At 30.2% G+C, this 16,346-nt stretch overlaps 1 protein-coding gene across 1 annotated transcript in view; it reads right to left on the bottom strand.

Annotated features, from left to right (window-relative positions):
- The window catches only part of LOC113386629, a 16,914-nt gene extending 4,016 nt beyond the window's left edge, over positions 1-12,898 (bottom strand). Inside the window, exon 1 of the mRNA XM_026624400.1 lies at positions 12,790-12,898. Within this exon, the coding sequence (XP_026480185.1) occupies positions 12,790-12,898 (109 nt within the window). The remainder of the gene's footprint in view (positions 1-12,789) is intronic.
- Positions 12,899-16,346: the final 3,448 nt, after the last annotated feature.

Genomic DNA, 16,346 nt, shown 5'->3' with positions numbered 1-16,346 from the left:
TTGGCCAAGGCAGGTCTAGTCGTTTCGATGATACGGGTAAAAAGTGCCAAAATTAGTTAAGTTTTTTTGGAGAACAAAGCGTTCGATTTTAATAATTCAAAACATTTAAGTTGTATTGACAAAATAAAAAACTGATTAATTTTTGAAGACAGGTCTAGCGGTTTCGGAGATCGAGAAAAAAACGTAAGAAAATGCCATTTTGCGGTCAAAATTGATCATTAGACATATGCACATCAAATTATCAGACATTTTAAAGAGTTTTTATAATAAGCATGTAATGCTGTTTATATTTCTATGGGTTCCATACCAATGTTTGGAATGCAATACAATTGCTTTGAAAAAAAGTTTAAAATTTTCTCAAAAATCTTTTTTAAAAAGTTTTTATAGCTTTTTTAAAAATGTATTTTTGGTACGGAAAGTTCCAGCAATTTGACTTAAAGCACGACGCCATGCACCATTAGTATACAATAATATATGGGAGTACCTCAAATTTCACATTTAAGACCTTTGTCATGTCTCTAAGTAAAGTTTGGCGATAAAAAATAATTATATGTATAAAATATATTATAAATATATTTTATTTCAAAGTTTGTACTGTAGACAAACATTTATGATCATAATTAATAATACCAATCTCAACATGTATTTTTAAAACCTTGTTTGAGTCTCAATATTTCGTATTTATTGAAACGTATCAAATTTTGAAAATATTCTATTTAAAATTGTACTTAATGATTTCACTTAATGAAAAAACGTTTATTACTTTTGCTAGAATGTAACAATTATTCAATAATCAAAGATATTATTTAATTGTTTCAGAATATAAATTATGCATTTCATCGTTGATCATTAAATATGTCTCCTGTTTTATTTATTATGTCATTTAACGATCAACTGTAGTTGATACTCAAATTTAGCGAACAGAAGGGCTAAAATGGTGAACCTTCGCTCCAGTTTTCGCAATTAATTAAGGTCAATTTAATAACAGAACACGAATAGCAAATGCCGAGAAATTGCAAACATTAATTACAAATTGGATATTGCCATAGAGAATTATCTGCTGTGAAATTCAGGTTGTGGAAGTTGAATTAACGAGATGATATTGTACTCGGTAACACAATACAGATTGTTGATCAATTTAAATTAGTTATTACATATTAATGGTAACACCATATGTTTTGTTATATAGTTTTAATTGGAAACCATAAACATAAAAGAATTACTTTTTCCACAATGGAGTTATTATTTAAAAATAAACTTTTGAAGAGCAATCAGAATTCAATAATATGTTGTGATAATTATTGTTTTAATAGAAGTTTTAATACAAGGGACTAGCTGTCCCGGCAAACGTTGTGTGGCCATAAAAACAATTTTATAGAAAAATTGTAGTTTAACTAGCGGTGCATGGCATCGTACCTTAAGGCAAATTGCTGAACTTCACATACCGAAAATTAAAATATTTAAAAACAATCGATTTCTTTTAGAACTTAAAAAAATAGATTTTTGAGTATTTCAATTGGTTTTTAAAAAATTGATCCTTTGTGAAAAATTTGATTTTTTTTTTATTCTTTGGAAATTTTGAACTTATTTTCAAAGCAATCGCAAAAAAAGCAAATTGCAAAAAGCAATCGCAAAGCGCGTAAGGGTCGCGTCGCAGTCTAACGGTAACATTGGTACGGAACACATAGAAATGAAAACAAAATTTGTTCTTATTAATAAAAGATCTATGAAATATCTAATAATTTTATTATATGCATATGTCTAATGATCATTTTTGTCCACCTAATAGTAGCTTATTTTTACTTTTTTTTATTGACCCCTAGACCTGCCTTCCCAAAAATATTAGCAGTTCTTCATTTTATCAATACAAATGTTTTTTAAATCATTTCAATCGGACGCTCCCTTCTTTCAAAGTTGAATTACGATTTTTGATACTTTTTACCCCGTATCTTTGGAGCGGATGAACCTGCCTTGTCCAAAAACTAATCAGCACGTCTTCTTATTAAGAGGAATCGAATGCTTTTTTAATCATTGAAATAAGTTGAACCGTGTTCCCGAAATCGTCGATCAAAATATTGTATCCGAACACACACACACACACACACACACATACACACATAAACATACATGCATATTTTCTAAGGTATACCAGAATGTTCAAAAACCGCTATTGCTATATTTTACCCTAACAAATAACTTACTGATTGAGAATGTAGAAATGTGTGGTATATAAGTGAAAGAAACAGATAACACAAATCAAATAAATGGTTTACCCACTGCAGAGCTTGCTTCATAAAAAGTTCCTGGAAAATATTAATAGTCTGATTTCATTTAAGTTGAATTGGCATATTTGGATATTCAAAGTTTTGATCTGTTATTAATGCGCTTTTCATTAATTTAATAATTTTCAAATTAATTTCAATTTCAAAAATGGATGTATGTGTGTGTGTATGTGTGTATGTGTGTGTGTTTGTGCGGAAACAAAATTTCGTCGACAATTTCGGAAACACCGATCAACTGATTTGAATAATTGAAAAAACATTCGATTCGTATTGATAAGGAGACGTGCTAATTAGTTTTTGGCGAAGGCAGGTCTAGCCGTTCCGAAGATACGGGGTAAAAAGTTAACTCGGTTTTTAAGAGAACATTAACAACGTCCGATTTTAATAATTCAAAAAACATTTTACTTGTATTGACAAGATGAAGAACTGATTAAATTTTTGGGAAGGCAGGTCCAGCGATTATGGACTCTCAATAAAAATAAGTTAAAAAAACGTCATTAGGAAGTCAAACATGTTTATTGGACATATGCTGATCAAATTATCAGATATTTTATAGAGATTTTAATAATGTGTTCACATTTTGTGTAATTTTTTTGGGAACCAAGATTTTTATTTACGGTACGGAAAGTTTCAGTAATTTGCCTTAAGGCACGTTGCCATGCCCCACTAGTTTTTGAATTATGTTATAGCATATCTAGCTAATTGAGAGAAATTTGCAAAAAATTGTGAAAAAATATACAGCTTTCCCACAGATATGTAAGGTAATAAGTAGTTTTCTCTTAAAAGCTGTTGTATCTTCAGAATGTAATTTCTCGCCCTTTTTGCAAGATATTCATGAACTATGTGTATGCTATAAAGGATGATAATTGATTAGTTATCAAGCTTTATAAAACTGATTGGGCTTCTAAAATTACTATTATAAAACAGGGATTTGTGGTCGGATGATAAAATTTAGCGTTGTTTGCATTTTTTATTTCCGCATGAAACAAATCAAAATAAAGAAAATTAATCCAAAAATTTAAAATTGTTAGGTTTGGACAACCATTGTTGAAAAAATTTTGATACGCGGATTAAACGTAATTATAAAATTTCATTATCGGTCAAGCCATTTCGGAGAAGTATCACAAATATCATGACACAAGATTTTCATATATACATATATAGATAGACAGATAGATTGATATATAGATAGATGTATGTATATTATTCCGTAATTATACATACACATGCATAATGAATTCTAAATGCATTTGAAAAGATGCATTACGGAGCATTGCCTTAGAAATTGGAATGTGCAAAGTCAGATGTAATTACGGCAATGCTGTGTAACTTTCTAATCAATCACTTAATTCAAAAACTAAACAAAAATCGATGCAATCAACATATTACACATGAAAAGATCGACACACTTCATTCACGCATCAATATCCGGAGATAATTATTAATTATTAATTTATTAAAATAGACAAATTGGCAAAAAACCATTGTCAGGAAATTTCTCCCAGGGAAATAATAGACTTTATTAAAGTCACTTGGTGTAAGAACTTTTGCACATCTTGCACATTCATGTTGGCTAAAGTTAGAAGATCATTTTCACGATCGCAAAGTTTTTATGTAATAAATGTATTTTTATAATTTGAAATTTTTTTTGAAGATATGTTTATTTATTATTTATTAAACATGTTTCGCGGACTTTTCTTTTGGAAGTGGACAATTAGTCCCATTAAACTCTCCGCTAACCCCTCTCTACAAGGGGTAACAACCATTCTTTGTAAAAGCTCAATGCCGTGAAGATTGTCACCTTCATGGCCAATACAATAAAACTAAAATATGTCCGAACATATATTATTAATAAACTTTAAGCAAATAATATTTCCAATATTGTCAAGCAAATATATCATTAATAACATTATTTTTTTATTACGAATTTAATTTGAAAAGTTCAAAATGAAATTAAAATATTTTTAATGAGCCAATTCATATTGCGATACAAAATACTTTATACACATAGCATATTGATGTGTTTTTAAAAATTGTTGAAACAAACTTGAAAAAATCTTTTAAATTTGACCTAATGTTCTCTATCCTAGTACTAAATCTTAAATCGACCGGACTTGAATCAGAGGTCTCGGGTTCGATTCTACTTCGAGCAGCCTGTTGTCAAGCAGTAGGAACAACAATTTTCACTTAGAAATATAGGAGTAAGTTTCAGCAGTAAATGGCACTGAAAATATCCCTCACTGGTATTGTTGCACCTATAAAAATATTCGCCATATTACAGAAATTGTAATAATAATATATCATACGGAAATTGGACGACTTTCTGTAGAACAGACTAGTATTAACTCAAATCAGCACATCAGCTTACAGGATTATTAAATTTTGACTGTTGTTCAAAAAAATTAAACAACAAAAAAGAAAAATAACACAAATCTTAAATAGCATATGGACAAATAGATATTTGCAAATATTGAGGACATTAATTGCTTTGGTAGAGACTTAAATCTTAAGACCAAGTTGACTTGATCTATGAATTTACTTCCAAATCTACTTCTATAATTTGGAGGCACCCAATTATACTTTTTAACAATTCAAATACGTAGGTAGATTCATTCTTATGTTAGAGAAATTATAATATTATATATACAAATACATAACATAATGTGTTTGTTGCCTAATAGACAGACACACCCACAAGACATGAACTCGCCATACGAGTTTAACGCATAAAATTTCAATAGTAATCGTCAGTCATCGAATTATGAAATAATGTGAAATTCAATTGAATAAATAAATATTATTATATATAAATAGGCTCAACTGTGGCATAGTTTTTAGAGCTATGAACATCGAATCAGGAATTGTAGGTCTGATACTCGTCTCGGACATCCTGATGTCAAGCAGACGTTGCTGGAAAATGTAGATGAATAATCAACATCATATTGTGACAACAATGAACGGAAGGTTTGAAAAGATGAATTGTCTGAAAGATTATCTACCCTAGATTACGCCATCCCTACAATTAATCTAAGAAATACAGAATTTTGGAGCCTAAGGATGAGAGTGGATAGTCATACAGCTCTCTAAAGAGGTCAACGTTGAACCACGGGAGAAAAGTAAGTCCAACTCCAGATCTGATTGTATATTACTACTTACAAATATTCTGTTCGTATATCTAAAATATTAAACGTATATTAGGAACTATAAGTATTGGATACGGGACATGGCTGTATACAAATGCAGTCATGTTTGACAAATACTTGCAACTACTTTAGGTTAAATTCAAAAGTATTCCTGGTTTTCACTCGTAGCTACCAAACAGGTAATTACAGGTGTTCCTAGAGGACGAATTAGGGTGCATAGGATATGTCTCCATATTAGGATATAGCGATCCTAAATGTATACTTTGCAACATCGCATCCACGTCACCAACAACATCGTCTTCTCGTCACAATATATTTTTTCAAAAAGAAAAACAAGAATCCACCTATCCACCTATCCAAGTTATTTCTCCGATTACACACATGCTATTACAAAAACAACTAGTTTCTCTCCAACAAAATAATTTATGTAACGTATAAATGTCAACTTCAATAAACACTAAACGTATACCAATCTATCAACGGCAATATTTTCATTTATTATCTTCTCTGTTTAGCAGTTGATAATTATATAACATTGTAAGTAAGAAGACCAGTTGAGTTTATTATCGAACGTTTCGTAAATTCAAATAACTGATCTCATGTTTAACCTCATCTTACGATTAGATGCACTTTCTCTCGTCAGCTGACAAAGTAAGAGCTAGGAAGTAGAAAAATAGATTAGTATGAACTAGTAATTGATTTAATTGATTGTAATAAGGTAATAAGATCAAAATTACTACCAAATCATATTAGTTGAAATTCAGCCTAGTAGTATATTTCTTAGTTAGTTCTATCATCTTATGTAAAGTCAATCCAAAATATCTTAATTAAGCATCAACCTCTTCCAGAAATGCCAATGTATCAATACCAATTAGATCAAATACATTATCTGTTAGACAGATTTTTAAACAATTTTGACGTTTTAGATATTTGACAAAATTAATTTTGGAAAACTTAAATACAAGAAGATCTATGATGCCTAAGTCTAACTATTCTGCTAGAGTCGAACAATACCATAAATGTTAATATTTATGTTATAATAATTATAAATAAGGGTATGTTTCTTTCAAACTTTGTAACCATCATTTTTATCGTTGTCTTTCAATTGTAATTTTCAACTTGTGCTATTAATGAGCTCATATCATTTAGCTATTTATAATTCACAAAGAAGAGCAATTGATATGAACTTGCTAATAATTTACAATATTCTTAATATATGAGATACATTTATATAGGTTTGAAATGAAAAATTGGCACAAAATCTACGGCATAAATGATGGTAATTTGTTTAAAATTATCTATTGTCATTATAAATTAAAATCAGCAATTTTGGAAGTAGAATTATTAACTTCTCATAAGTTATAGTAATCACAAGAGAATCGAAAATGGAAATTTTTATATATCTTTACGTTTCAAAGGTTTTCAATAAAAAAAAAAATGATATATGTATGTGTGTGTGAGTATGTATGTATATGTGTGTGTGCGGATACAAATTTTTGTCGGCGATTTCGGGAACACAGTTCAACCGATTTCAATGATTCAAAAAGCATTCGAATCCTATTGATAAGGAAACGTGCTGGTTAGTTTTTGGCAAAAGCAAGTCTAGTCCGATTTTAATAATTCAAAAAAACATTTTACTTATATTGACAAGTTGAACAACTGATTAAATTTTTAGAAAGGCGGATAGTTGGCGGTCAAAAATGAACATTAGACATATGTACATCAAATTATTAGATATTTGATAAAGTTTTGAAAAATGAGTACTAATTTTGTTACAATTTTGTTGAGTTCCGTACCAAGATCGTTAATTTTTAAAGTTTACTTATACGGTTTAATCAAATTTCAAAATTTTCAGAAAAAAAAATTTCAAAATTTTCAAAAATATACAAAGTTTCATACTTCAAATATGAATTTTAAATTTACAGTTCAGTTTGAAAATGTAGGGGGAAGTCCCGTAACGCCGGACGGCACCAACCACCGTATGCTCTATTTAACACGAATTATTTAAGCGTGTATAAATCTTTTCATTTCAAAATACAAGTGAAAGGGGCACTGGGGGCACACATGTACAGGATCACGCGCCAAACCTCGCCTGTGACGCACACGGCCACGGCGAGAGCAACCCTTTCCTGTTTTAGGCGCAAAATCGGCGTCACCTAAATATCAATAGAAGTAATTCTAGCATATTTATGCATTTACATTTGAGTGGTGTGCAAAAATAAAGTTGTACTTGATAGTTATCCGTAAAATGGTAGATTATCATCAGATCTTTTAACCAATTTTAGTAGGTGCCATCAAATGAACAAAAATGTCTTAGCATCGGACACTAAGTCGGACTTAGTTTTTAATTTAATTTTATTTTGTATGAGTGCTAACGGTTACTACATACCCACATTTTTTATATTTCCTAGTCAAAGAATGAAAACCTTATGAATGCACCAGCTGAGAGCATCGGTGTGGCCCAGCCAACAGGGTGGATGAATAGTGACCTTTTTGCAATATCTAAGAATATTTGTCAAAGACACATGTACAGACATTCCAGAGCGTGAAGATGGCTACATATGTGATCAATGCAAGTTATTTTGAAATGTCCGGTAAAATCATATTTTTTTACAGCAAAGTTTGATTGATAGTATTAATTATTTTTTAGTAAAGATTGCGGTTTTGTTAATTTAGTTTGCTTTCTAACTTTGCTATCTAACATAAATCATAATTTAATAAACATTTCGTAAAATATTTTTTGATTTATTTATAAATAACCTTAGGTGTCCGCCACTCGGGGACTTCCCCCTATATATTTCAAATGAGTTATTCCAATCGTAAGAAATATATCCTCAGATGGATCGATTCGGCACCTTTTGCTAATGTAAACTTTCTCAAGTGTTTTGAGCGATAAGATCGTCACTGCATATTTTATGAACGATAAAATACATAATGATTATAATTATCTATTTGAAAATGAATAAAACAATTGCAGTTAATCATTGACCAATTCTTATTGATTACTGATTTTTTCCCCGAATATATAATTCTGGTACAGAAAGTTCCAGCAATTTGCCGTAATGCACGATGCCATACACCACTAGTTTTTATATGGTTAATGCAGACTATTAGAAGTTTCCAGAAAGTAAATCCCTTATCGAGAAGCTATAAGATCAAAAAAATATATTCCATCATGATCAACAATGTGTTTAATTACGATTTGTAATACAATCTTCGCCTTTGCAACAATGATTTCCTACGGTTGTAAATCTGCGTATGTGGGAAAATATATAAACCTAAGAATGTGTATGTGTACCTGTATAAATCGATCGTGATATTGTATCTATCGATAGTGCAAATCAATCAATCGGCCATATATTAGAATAATAATGTTTTTGCATATCTCTTTGTGGTATCGATGCAATTGCGACATCCATTCGCAACTGCAGATAAATAACTGTCCATTACTTGTTAGTTCGTTAGTATATAGTAATGCTTTTTAATGGACAAGAATAGAGCAGATACTTTATCTGGGGCATTCCTCGACCATATAAGTACTTAAAACTATTCATACATAATACATAGAAATACGTTCATTCATCAATATGTATTACTAATAATATACATACATATAAACTTACTATGTAGTATACAGGGTAGGACGAGGCACAAAAGCCGAATTTGACTTTGAGCAATTATATTGTGAAAACCAAACCAATTATATCAAAGCAAATTACACATACCAAACAAACAACTATCTGACAGCGTTCTGTAAATCTGTATAATTCATCATAGAATTGTTTTTTGATGTTTTTCAAAATTTTGTCACCTGGTCCTTTTTACCCCATAGGCTGACTAAAAAGGTACAGCCATCGGGCAAACAGAAACAATGTTTTATTAACTTCCCGTAGAATAAGTTATAGTAATGGGCCGAAAATCGAATATGAAAACTTCTGCATATCTTCACGTTTCAAAGGTTTCTGAACATTTTGGCATACCTCAGAAAAAAATGGATGTGTGTGTATGTGTTTTGTGTGTCCGCAATTTTTCGTCCACGTTTTTAGGCGTACAGATTAACCGATTTAGATGCTTTAAAAAAAACATTCGATTCCTATTGATAGGGAGATGTGCTGTTTGATTTTTGGCAAAGGCAGCACCAGCCGTTTCGCAGATAGAGAGCAAAGAGTGCAGCAAATAGAAATCGAGTTTTTGACAGAACGGAGTATCCAATTTGAATGAACCAAAAAACATTCAATTTGTAATAATTAGGAAAAGTGGCGATTAGTCTTTGGCAACGGCAGGTCCAGTCATTTCGAATATACGGAACTAAATGTACAAAAAATGCAGTTTTTGAAAGAACTAAGCATCCGATTTGAAGGATTCAAAAAACCTTCTTGTGTTGACAAAACAATTGCTTTTGGAAAAAAAAAAATTTTCATTTAAATTTTTTTTATATCAAAAATAATTCAGATTTTAATTTTAGCTAAAGTTTTAAAGCTCACTTATATACATTAAATTAATGATTTAAACTTTGTAATTCAGATTATATAATTCTTATAAATATAAGACAACGTTACAGAATAAATAATCAATTTGAAAAAATTTAATATTCCTCGAACCTTTTTACGGTACGGGAAGTTCCAGCAATTTGCCTTAAGGCACGATGTCATAGATTACTAGTTTTTAATTTTAAAGAAATTTTACGAAATAATAGCAAATTTCAACCAATGCAGAATATAAATTTAATGGGTACAATTTTCACTGAGATAACACTGTATACAACCTTGATCTAGTATTTTTTGTCAGAAATAATTAGCTCCATAGTACTTACTTATCTTCTGTAAAATTGATTTTATTAACTTAATTTATTGTTTTATTTACTTTTTTTATTTACACCTTTGCCAGAGTAAAACTAATAATAACTAAAGAAAATACTTTTATTATGGATTTTCAAACATTGTTGGTCATCTCCCGATAGCGATGTCGTAAATTTCAAGGTGGTGGCTTATTATACATGTTTTGCCCTCTACTTTCAAATATTGTCGTTAAAAAATTCTTAACTTTACATGTTTTTGAGATATTGATGGTGGATGTTTTTACCCCCGGACCTTTAAGCTCCGCTCTTATATATTATTTTGTATTTTGTATGCAATTTTGCAAACTTTGCAAAAATAAACTAAATGTACGTGGCATTTTGCTTTGAAAACTTACACTAACAAAAAAAATAACTTAATGAAGAAGAAATGTCATATACAATTTACTTTACCAAAAAAGTGTCAGCACGATTTTCAACTGATATCTTTAGAAGAGCTGATCCTTGATAACGAATAAAATATCCTTAACGAATTTTATTTATTTATTTATTGATTATACGCCAATCGGCTATACAACGAATTTTATCGAATAACTTTTAAAATTATGTCATCTCTTCAGTCGTTTTTGAGAAAACGACGATAAAAAGCCCAAATTTAGATCGCATACACAAATAGCTACACATTCTTTTTTCAATTTTGATGTCAAACGATTCAGAACTACCTCAAATGTCGAGAAATCCAAATTAGCAAATCACTATTTTTGGTAAAGTCAAACCAAATTCAAATTTGGAAATTAGACCAAATCCTGCAGAAACCTCAACAACAAATTTCCACTCGCTCATAACTAATTTTCAATTTACACGCAAGATTCCAATTGGTGTCCATTAATCCTGATTTTGACACCTTTTTGATTTAATGGTCAGATGAATACGAAATCCTTTGAGTGATGGATGTATTATAGAGAACTTGACGTATGATACGAAAACTTCTTTAATAACAGAGTTTCTGTTTTGTTATTTTCATTATTAGAAATTGTGATTTTGCGAAACGTTGCTTTGCATCAACTATAATTCATAAGATTTCAAAAATAGGTTAAATATGCATATATATATATATATATATATAAATATATATATAGTATATACATTGTATATGTATTTTATAGTGTGAACTGCTATAGAAATTAGATTCCAATTAGAGTCCATCAATCTTGTTGTGCGACTTATATTATGGCAGATCGAGATATTTTCATTGAAAATTATTAATAATGATGTATAGTAATAGAAAAATAATTATGTCAGTGAAACCATGCCTAATGGCACATTTCACTTAAATTACAAAATACGGCTGAATTGAATCCTAAGGCAGATCTTAGGCAAAGTATGGTAAATAGTTTAATGCTTATCATTACTGTTATTATAGTTATCACAATAGCAAGTAGTCCTTTGTCAAAAAAATATCCTATATCCATTTTCATTTTCTCTTGAAGGAATTTTATCAATTTATCTGTCTCCCGCTACCGCCAAGCCCGACATCAGGCAACTTTGATGTCAAATTTCCACTTGAGGTTATAGATCTCAAATTTAGCCTCAAGTGAAAATCGCCTCTCGTGAGTATAGTTGCATATATAATAAAAAATATCAGCAAATACTTCGAGTATAGATAATTGGTCATAACTGAACTGGACAACTACTGGGTTGCCATCCATTCAAGATTCATATAATAAGAGAAGTCAAAACAATTACTGAATGTCCTAAGTGTGACAGATAGTAATTAAATTTATATATATATATATATATATATATATATATAAATTATCTGTCTTGCGTATCAACTCTCCTTTTTCTGTATTTGTATTCTAATGCAAATTGTATATTTGTAATCTTCTAGTCAGTTCCAAATTTCTTCTATTTTTTCTTCAATAGCACTATGCGGCTGACATTTTCTTGGAATCGTTCCAATCCAATATTCTCTGTTTGTCTCAGAATCGCACCCAGTAGAATTTTTTCTTTTATACTTTCTGCTCCACCTGATTTCTGTCTTTGATGGTCTATTTTGTCTTCACCACTTTTTTTTCTTCAGAACCCATACAGACAGCATTTATAAAAATAATTAGTTTGAGTAAAAAAATCAGTTTATTCTTTAGTGAAAATCTTGTTTCGCATGAAATCACTTTTAGAACTAATAATAATAACAATACACAATGCAATAGTAACTTGGAATATTGATATCAATTGGGTATGAAAACGTATATGAAGATTCTGAAATGCATTTGTTAGTTGAAATTAACTATATTAGATCGATCGGACAATTTTTGTTCTAAAAAAGTTGAGATTGCGAGAATATTGATTATAGAGAAAAATTAGTTGAATGGTACATTTGGATCGAGACTAAGTATCATCATAATCCTAACCCTTGTCATCATCAAGACGATCATCGTCATTAAGACTATTGTCACCATTAAGACCATAATCATGATAAGAACCATCATCACAATAAACACCATAATATTTTTACCATCAATAATCTCCCTTAATTACCTCACCTTCTATTCCACTATTACCTCACCATCACTCATCAACACTACCATCACCAAATGAATTATCAAAAGCATCATCACACTGGCATCAAGATCATCACCACCAGGAAGTCCATCAACATAATCAATATAATTCATCTCAATAGTAATGGATTTTGAATAATGCATTAAAATGGTCGTTGCTCGCATCAAGCACTTATCTTCAGAAAATCGAATTTTAATTATTTTGTTTCATCAAATATTATCATGTAACGATTATACATAAAAATTGCATAGAAAATCAAGGATTTCTTTTTATTACTTCAACAGCGATCATAACTGAAGGGTCCTATAAGCTGTTGTAATAAATTGACTTAGCTAACTACGTCAGTTTTTATAGATGACAACCCAACGGTTGTCCTATTTCTATTTAATGACATTGCTATTACAATTTCTTTTGATGCCGCAATGCCGTGCAAGAACCTTTTTACTTGGAAACATTTTGCTATCTACATTTTCAAGTGGGTCACAGGTTCGATACCCACTTCGACCAGCGTGCTGTCAGGCAGCAGTGACAAAGATTTTCATTTGGAAATTTAGATAGCAATATGTTTCTAAGTGAAAATAGCACTTGCCCGGCATTGCTGCACCTATAAAAAATCAGCCCTATTAGATAAATTCTAATAATATAATGATCAAATATGGATGGATTAACCGTTGGGTTACCACATAAAAATACGTAGTAAGGAGAAGTTGCAGCCCAACAGCTCCTAGGACGTAAGATTCTGATTGCTTTCAAGATATGATAAAAATATTTTCAAGTAAAATTTGATGCCACTAAAGCTTGATCTCAGGCGGGTATGAATTCTGGAACTTCTGAAATCAAGCATGAGCGCAAAAGGTATTGCTCGCACAATAATTATTATCAATTTGCAAGTAAGAAAACCTGCTTCACCGCATGTTCAATATATTAAATTCAGTTTTATGTCAATATAACAATCTTTTTTCGCAAACTGGTATGTCTCGCAATTTGCATCTTGCAATATTCTCATTTACGTAACCACATACTCAATTGACCCGCTAATGAATTTCATGACCTATTATAGAAGGATTTCCATGTAAATTTTGATACAATCGAGAGAAATCGATTCCGGTAATAATAGTAATCAATATTCTAAATTGTCTGCATACAAGTGCAAAAACTTCTTGCAAAATCACCTTTTGTTTGCTCTAATCGAATTGACATCAAAATCGATCCAAATTTTGTAAACTATTTTTGACACTGAAATATTGTCAATTGGTCAATAAACTTCCAGTAGGGTAAGGGTAAGGTAATCGTCCAAAAATTGAAATTTCTTGCAAATCTTCACGTTTCTAAGGTTTCTGAACATACTGGCATTCCTTTAAAAAAATGGTGTGTATGTGCGTATTTTCGCCCACGATTTCGAGCACACGGAGCGATCAACCGATTTGAATAATTCAAAAAATATTCGATTTCTACTGATGGGGAGACATGCTGATAGCTTTTGGCAATGACAGGTTTCCCAGATACTAAACTAAATGTAAATTGTAGTTTTTGAGAGAAGGAAGCATCTGATTTGATTGATTCAAAAAACGTTTATTGGGGAAGGCAAGTTTTTTTTTTAATTAAAAATATATAATTTTAACTTTGCAATTCTGTTTATAAAATTTTTAGCAATTTGAGATAACATCTCTCATTTTAACTTTGCTTTATCAAGTTTTGTTCATTCACTTTTAATATAAGCATATATAAACGTCGCCCTCCAATTTATACGCTCTTATATTTCGTCCATAAAATACGAATAATTAAAGTTACAAGTTTTATAATAATTTATTTGAAATATTTAATATTTCTCTAATATTTATTTACGCTACGGTACAGGAACTTCAGTTTGTCTTAAAGCACGATGCCTTGCACCACTAGTTTATTTCTGGATTACTACTTACTGCTTCATATTTCTGATCATCAAGTTCTATAAATTCAGTGAATTCTGCATTAAAATTAATTTCCTGCCGACTAAACATTCAGATGTTGAAATAAAAGTCGTGTTTAATTACAAAATGAAGCGTTTTTCCGCACTCTTGAACACCTTTGGTCGCGCTTCGTCGACTTCACATATCTCTTTCCCACACTTAAAACGAATTTCACGCAAGTGCGAAAGAGAGATAAAAGGATTGGTGAATTATTTCAGACGATACGGTAGCAGTGATATGTGTAAATATTTTGTCGGCGCGATTATACTTCTCATGCTTTGTTTGAGATTAAAGGAATTAATTAAAAACGAATTAAATTCTTGAAATTTTTAGATTTTTTTTGTTTTATTTTTTAAAACTCAAAAATGCACTATTTTGGAATGATTGTTGATAAATGATTTCGTGTGTCTCTTATTAATAAATAAGATCTATTATCTTCAGAATGAAATTTTCTATCGTGGAATTATTTATAAACTTTTCGATAGAATGCATTTCGAAATATTGAATTTGCCAGGAAATAGAATTGTTGGTATTTGTCTTGTTAATCAGCATTTATAAACAAAAGTGAATAGTGTCGTTTTAAGAGGAAATTTACAACTATTCAAAAAATTTGTAAAATTCAAATATATGAAAAAAAACAACAAATTGAAATATGCGTTTATACTGAAATGAATATTTTGCAAAATTGATTTTTAAATATACATAACATTAGATTGATTTTTTTAGTTAATTAGCCATTTTTTGAAATCATATTTAAATTAATACTTTAATTAAGAATTCTGAAGTGGAAAATCTGAGAATTCTTTATTTTCGATTTTGTCGAATTTTTTAAAAGTTCGAAATTTTTGAAAATATCAAAGTCTTAAAATAAGATTTTTTAAAAATATCTAATTTTGAGACATTAGCATTTTAATTTTTTAAAAATGCTAAATATTTTGAAATTTGAATTTTTGGAAAATATCGAAGGCATTTGAATTGTGAAGACAAATTTGAATATTTTTAAAATATATCTAAAACTTTGAAGTTTGAATATTTTGAAAATATCAAAGCCTCTTAAGTTTGAATTATTTTAAAATGAATATGATTTTAAAATTCGATTTTTTTCAAAATATGTAAGAATTTCGAATGGTACGCTTCAAAATTTGAATTCTTCGAAAATATCGATGACCTTTTATTTCGAACTCTATGGCTATTCAAAGTCTTCAAAAAAGTTTTTAACAAATATTTCGAAGAAACGTCGTTTCGAAGAATTTTCAAAATCGGTTCAGGATTGATAGTCCAGTCATTTGGTGCAAAAAAAGGCTGTTGCCGGTACAGTACTCCGGGAATTCTGAAAATTGGTAATTTAATAGATTTCGAGGTGCTCTTTACGAAAATCAACTTTGCCACCTCAGATTTGAACGGCAAGTTGCCGCCATATTGAAAAAATGGCGTCAAAAAACAGCTTTTTTAAAATATCTCCTTTCTGGCTGATTCTGCGATAAAAGTATCTATGTACGAATTAAACTAGAGAAAATTTCCTACAATTCTTTAGAAAACCGTTTTTTTGTAAAATTGATAGTTTGAGAGTACGGCCGCCACAAAGTCTTTGCTGCTCTCGCCGTAGTATCAA

Source organism: Ctenocephalides felis, unplaced genomic scaffold (assembly GCF_003426905.1).
Source record: "Ctenocephalides felis isolate EL2017-DRISC unplaced genomic scaffold, ASM342690v1 CF-g0.4_SCAFFOLD_00845, whole genome shotgun sequence".
NCBI lineage: Eukaryota > Metazoa > Arthropoda > Insecta > Siphonaptera > Pulicidae > Ctenocephalides > Ctenocephalides felis.
The sequence above is the reverse complement of the archived record's forward strand: the minus strand, read 5'-3'. Positions and strand labels throughout refer to the sequence as shown.